General features: G+C 33.1%; 1 protein-coding gene across 3 annotated transcripts; it reads left to right on the top strand.

Moving 5' to 3' along the window:
* The first annotated feature begins 614 nt into the window (after nucleotides 1–614).
* On the top strand, nucleotides 615–4,517 carry LOC110670940 (sugar transporter ERD6-like 16). Of its 3 annotated transcripts, none has more exons than XM_021833263.2 (18): nucleotides 615–1,150; nucleotides 1,382–1,444; nucleotides 1,544–1,633; nucleotides 1,723–1,782; nucleotides 1,912–1,977; nucleotides 2,063–2,128; nucleotides 2,211–2,286; nucleotides 2,387–2,451; nucleotides 2,529–2,621; nucleotides 2,722–2,802; nucleotides 2,886–2,970; nucleotides 3,056–3,102; nucleotides 3,205–3,267; nucleotides 3,353–3,412; nucleotides 3,502–3,555; nucleotides 3,647–3,706; nucleotides 3,811–3,925; nucleotides 4,026–4,517. In XM_021833263.2, exons 1-18 carry the CDS (start codon nucleotides 953–955, stop codon nucleotides 4,139–4,141), a joined length of 1,458 nt encoding a protein of 485 aa, XP_021688955.2. In that variant the 5' UTR covers nucleotides 615–952; the 3' UTR covers nucleotides 4,142–4,517. The 3 variants fall into 3 exon arrangements, with proteins under 3 accessions (XP_021688955.2, XP_021688957.2, XP_021688956.2); XM_021833265.2 differs by having other exon boundaries at nucleotides 1,004–1,150; nucleotides 1,299–1,444; XM_021833264.2 differs by having other exon boundaries at nucleotides 1,011–1,150; nucleotides 1,293–1,444.
* Nucleotides 4,518–5,771: the final 1,254 nt, after the last annotated feature.

Raw genomic sequence — 5,771 nt, 5'->3', positions numbered from 1 at the left:
TTAAAAATACACTTCATGTGAACGAGCTAAAATTATTTAAAGCGTTAAGAATGAGAATTTAATTTTAAAAATAATTATTGGGAAGTAAACCCATGATTATTTTGTTTTCAACAAAATAAATATTATTTTATAAATAATCATCATTAATAAAAACAACAGAGCATAAAAAAAAATGAATAAAAATAAAATAATGATGGAATGCACCATTTTTACATATTTAAGCTTATTAAACCGACATTCACGAAAGAGAAGATTAGTTGATGACTTCTAGGTTGCAAACGCGGCTTAGAATTCAAATCCAATGTCCGAATTTATTTATTTATTTTCTAATTTCTTTAAGAGAATTCAAATACTGTGTCCGAATTGTTTTTCTAATTTCAAATCTATTGCAATAAATTATTACTTTTTTTTAAACAAAAAAGAATTAATTTTTTTAAAAAATAAAAATTAATAAAAAAAATTTTACATTTCTATGATTAAAGATAAGTATGAATAATATGAAAAACAATAATTAATTTAGTTTATAAATAATGCGGGGGAATTAGGAATTTCTCTTTCTTATAAGGCACATATCCTTGGCCGTCAAACCAAGTAAGCAACACGTAAGCTGAAGATAAATGTTAAAAGAAAAGGAAAGGAAAAAAAGAAATTTAAAGACGGAAATGAATTCTGGAAATAGAATTGATGAGGTTTTGGTCTGTATAAAAATGGATGAGCTATTATGATCACCACGTCATTGACAGCCTTACTCTCACATGGATTTTCCAATCTTTTGCAGTCTTTTTTTTAGTAGTTATAGCATCTCCCAATCATGGAGTTTGAGATAAAATTTTAATATCTTCCCAGTTGCATGCATATATATACCCCACCCTGAAACCTTGTTTTCTCACACAACCCCCTCTCAAAAAGTTCTTCCTTGCAACTTTCTTTTCTTTCATTCTTTAGCTGAAACATGGCAATTGGCCAGTGCAAAGATGTTGAACAAGGCGAAATTAATAGCCTTGAAGACCTGGAAAGGCCATTGATCCATGAAGAGAAGATGGTTTCTTATGAAACTGATGATGGGAATGATCAGGAGAATGGATCCATTGGAATGGTTCTGCTTAGCACATTTGTTGCTGTTTGTGGTTCTTTTGGATTTGGTTCTTGTGTAAGATCTTTAAACTCATTCTCTGTTTCAGCTTTTTTCTTTTTTTTTCCAAATCACCTTAGAGGATGGAAAGAAACTGGAGTTTTTGTTCATGGTTTACTAAGTGGGTGTTTTTTTTTTTGTTTTTGTTTTTTCCATTTAGGAACAGAATGCAAAAACACAAATGAACACAGAAATGTAAAAAAAAAAAAAAAAGTCAGGTTTTTTTAGCTTAAGTTATTCTTTTGGCAGGTGGGCTATTCAGCACCCACTCAATCCGCAATCATGGAAGATCTTGATCTCACAACAGCCCAGGTTAGCCTGTTTTTCTTTTCTTTTCCCTTGTTTTTTCTTTGCCAATATATGCATCGCATTATCTAAATTGCAACTGACTGCATTCTCCTCATTTGGCAGTACTCCATGTTTGGCTCTATACTAACAATTGGTGCAATGCTTGGTGCTATTACAAGTGGCCGGATTGCAGACTTCATTGGTCGAAAAGGGGTATGTTAGTAAATTAAATTCCAAGTTCAGGCCATCTAAGAATTGATTAATCTCCAATTTACTTAATACGATTTGTTTTATGTGAACAGGCGATGAGAATGTCGGCTGTATTCTGCATTACAGGGTGGCTAGCTGTGTTCTTCTCTAAAGTATGTGTAGTTTTTGCCTTTTGGTTCCTGGAAATTCATTGACAACATGCGGTTTCTGTCATAATTCTGTGGCCTTCCAGTTATATCTAATTATTACTATGTCGTTTCTTGGTCATGGGTTTGATGCAGGGATATTTGTCGCTTGACATGGGAAGATTTTTCACTGGTTATGGCATTGGAGTTTTCTCCTTCGTGGTAATTACTTGATAATCATTACCCTTACTAGCTTCATGTATTTTTCTGCCTTGTAAATTCTAATGACCGTGTGAAAATAAAACAGGTCCCAATATTCATAGCAGAAATAGCTCCAAAGAATCTTCGTGGAGGGCTTACCACATTGAATCAGGTGGGAGACCATAAAACTATTATACGTAAAAATGTCCACACCGATTGAAGTCCAATAATCACTAACCTTGCCCGATTTGCAGCTCATGATCGTTACTGGGTCATCAATTGCATTCTTGTTAGGAAGCGTCATAACATGGAGAGCACTAGCTTTGACTGGTAAATTCTAATTCTGTTATAATATAATGTTATTTCTCTAATGTTGATCTCAAGTTGAATTGAATTTACATTAGAACTGACGGTTGATTTTAATTTGAAGGCCTTATTCCATGCATTTTCCTGCTCGTTGGTCTGTTCTTTGTTCCGGAGTCTCCCAGATGGCTGGTAAGAATGTAAATATAAGCTTTCAGCTTTGACAACTATTGTTTTCCGAAATGAGACTAAACGTTTTAGTTTTCCAGGCAAAAGTTGGCCGAGAAGGAGAATTCCAGGCTGCACTGCAGAAACTCCGTGGCAAAGATACTGATGTTACCCGCGAAGCCGAAGAAATCCAAGTAGTTTTCTTGAACTAACCTAAAAAAGATGCAACCAAAATTCAAATATAACAACTCTTGAATCTTGGAAACTAACTATTTCTGTCCTGTTTCTTGACAGGTTTATATCCAAACTCTTCAATCCCTTCCTAAAGCCAGCATTCTTGATTTATTTCAAAGACAATACATTCGCTGTGTATTTGTAAGTATATTAAGAAATTCAAAGTTTAATATCTATGCGTTTATGCTCCTTCGTGTTTTCTGATATCTTGCTGACATTTTCAGATTGGAATAGCAATAATGGTATTCCAGCAATTTGGAGGAATCAATGGCATTGGATTTTATGTTAGTCAAACCTTCGTATCTGCTGGTAAACCAATTAGTAATTTTAATTTCGATTGTTATTAGTTCCTTGCTTTCCTTGTTGATTCTTAATTCTTTTATGAAAACTGCAGGACTTTCTTCCGGAACAATTGGAACCATAGCTTATGCTTGTGTTCAGGTATTCGACTTGGCTAATGTTCATAAAAGTTTATTAATTATTATTATTATTATTTTTTCTTCTGTTGAAACTTGATAGCTGATCCATCTGAAATCAATTCAGGTTCCAATAACACTAGTGGGAGCACTGTTAATGGACAAATCAGGAAGAAGACCACTGATAATGGTATATATTTGTTCAACCAAATGATTATATTTTGACAAATAAAATTTCATATGTTTATCACTAAAATGCTTTTGCTTATGTGAAGGTTTCTGCAGCTGGGACATTCCTAGGCTGCTTCCTAGTAGGAATTTCTTTCTTTCTTAAGGTAAGTCGCCAAATCAGTATTACAATGAATTGTATAGTTTATCATGTAATTTCTGCTCCTCATAGTATGGATTTGTTTTTTTTCTCCAGGCACACAGTTTGTTGCTCGGATGGGTACCTATAATGGCTGTTTCAGGAGTGCTGGTAAATTTACCTAGAGTCTTACTGCAATTTTGTTTAATAATTCAGCAACTCCAGAATTCAACATATGTGATATTTTTTCCAATGTAATCAGATATATATATCAGCATTCTCAATTGGGATGGGAGCAGTTCCATGGGTGATCATGTCTGAGGTAACCATACATTTTTACCGTCTGTGCACTGATTCTATTGCAATAGATGATGCGGCTAGCATTCGAAGGTTTTATGCCATCTAAAACTTGAGGTTTCTTGGCAGATCTTCCCAATAAATATAAAGGGAGTTGGAGGGAGCTTGGTGGTGCTGGTGAACTGGTTAGGTGCCTGGATAGTTTCTTACACTTTCAACTTTCTCGTGAGCTGGAGTTCCTCAGGTTAATATAATTTGTTAATGCAAGGCACAGAAAGTGGATTTTTATCAGCTTGAAGAGCTATCATCCCACTGACTCTTTTGCAATGGTTGATTCTTTTCAGGCACATTCTTTCTGTACTCTGGAGTCTCATTGACAACTATTCTATTTGTGGCCAAGTTTGTGCCAGAAACCAAAGGAAAAACACTAGAAGAAATTCAAGAATCTATCAATTCATAGAAAGGAAGAAGGTTGAAATCTATTGGAAGTTGACTGGAAATTTTTTTGAAGACCTTAAAAATTTTGATGGCACAGCAGCAAAAGGTCCAATCTCAATACAGCAAGAAGTTCCAGTTGGACACCCTGCATATTGCAACAAAGTCCATCAAAATTTTTTATGTTAGACAGAAAGAGACCATGTAGGACCAGGGTCTTCGTGTTGTAACTACCATATAAAAGTATTAGTGCTTGTGGTTTGCATTCATGTAGGAGAGAGAAGTAATGAAAGTAACCTGTAGCCAATCAATGAAGAAGAATTTTCATGCTTGCTCTTGCTATATATGCAAGCTTAATTTCAAATTTCAGCTCGCTAATATGACAGACAAGTTTCTTATCACCCAGAAATTGCAAAAGGCTAAAAGGCTTTGTTTGGAAGTGGCCTCTTGAATTTTCAACTGAAAATATCTAAAAAGCATAACTTCAAAACTTGGGTCCTTAACAGGAAAAAGGATAAAGGGAGGGGAAGAGGGGGATAGTATTATCTAGAAAAAGTTCAATCAGCAGCGCCCATTTAGCCCACAAAGGAATTTGTCGTCTTGTTCCTTACTCATTCGTCGTGATTTGCAGCCATGGACCTTGGACCACCTTGGTTATTCATTGCAGAAACACTGCAACAAATATCTCGAAACATTTGCTCTCTCCAGTCTCTTTTCATCGCAGAGGAATCCAAAGATCACTTTTAACTTGTATTATTGATATTACCTTTCCATGAGTACATTTATAAAATATTTAAAATTTAAAATATAATATATAAAAATTTATAAATATTATAAAAAATATATATTTTATATTTTATTAATTATTTATATATATAAAATTTAAACCCATAATAAAATTCATCTTTAACATGATTATATACTATCCAATCCATCATATTATTCCGTTGGTCTGATATCTGCAAATGCTTAGCTATTGCCATCCAAAATTCAAAGACTCTCTCCTTTTTTGAATCACGGGTGCATACGCACAATCAAACAAGGTTTCTTTCTTTTACTCTGCCTCTCTACATACGCCTAAGCATATTGAGATTTCTAGTTCTAGATTGTTTCGTGCCTTCGCCCACAGGCATTTCAAAGATTGTTTATGAAGTGCATAAATCTATCGGTTGTTTCCACGACGAGTCCAATTCTGGAGTCGTTGAAGACGGTAAACCCATGTATCAATCGAGGAAAAATTCTTATTCATTATCTCCACGTACTTTTTTTAAGTACAATTTTAAAGATCTGATGATATAAATTTATATTGATGTTAAATTTATATAATTTTTTTTTGTTACTAAAATTTAATAGAATTATAACTTTTCAATAACAATTTATATCTTATTCATTCATGATTATATACTACTTTTTATATGTCATTTTCATGTTCATTAACTATTTTTCATTTTACTTGTCAATAGCTTATTTATCATTTTATTATAACTCAATTTTATGTTGTGACATTATTTCATAATTTAATCTTAACATTTATACATATATAGATTTATATAGTTATTGTGTTAAAAGCTAAAACAATCGAAAAGTCATATTAATAAGTGATTAGTGATAATAATGTAATCATAAATTTAGTAAGCAGTAAATTTTATTTAATA

This window comes from Hevea brasiliensis, chromosome 15 (genome assembly GCF_030052815.1).
Source record: "Hevea brasiliensis isolate MT/VB/25A 57/8 chromosome 15, ASM3005281v1, whole genome shotgun sequence".
Lineage (NCBI taxonomy): Eukaryota > Viridiplantae > Streptophyta > Magnoliopsida > Malpighiales > Euphorbiaceae > Hevea > Hevea brasiliensis.
Note: the sequence above shows the minus strand (reverse complement) of the source record. Positions and strands in the feature narration are given on the sequence as shown.

Coding starts and splice junctions, on each gene's coding strand:
- LOC110670940 (XM_021833263.2), top strand. CDS start 953: ATGGCAATTGGCCAGTGCAAAGATGTTGAACAAGGCGAAATTAATAGC. Junction 2,287..2,386: donor GAGAGCACTAGCTTTGACTG/GTAAATTCTAAT, acceptor TTTAATTTGAAG/GCCTTATTCCATGCATTTTC. Junction 3,556..3,646: donor TGGCTGTTTCAGGAGTGCTG/GTAAATTTACCT, acceptor CAATGTAATCAG/ATATATATATCAGCATTCTC.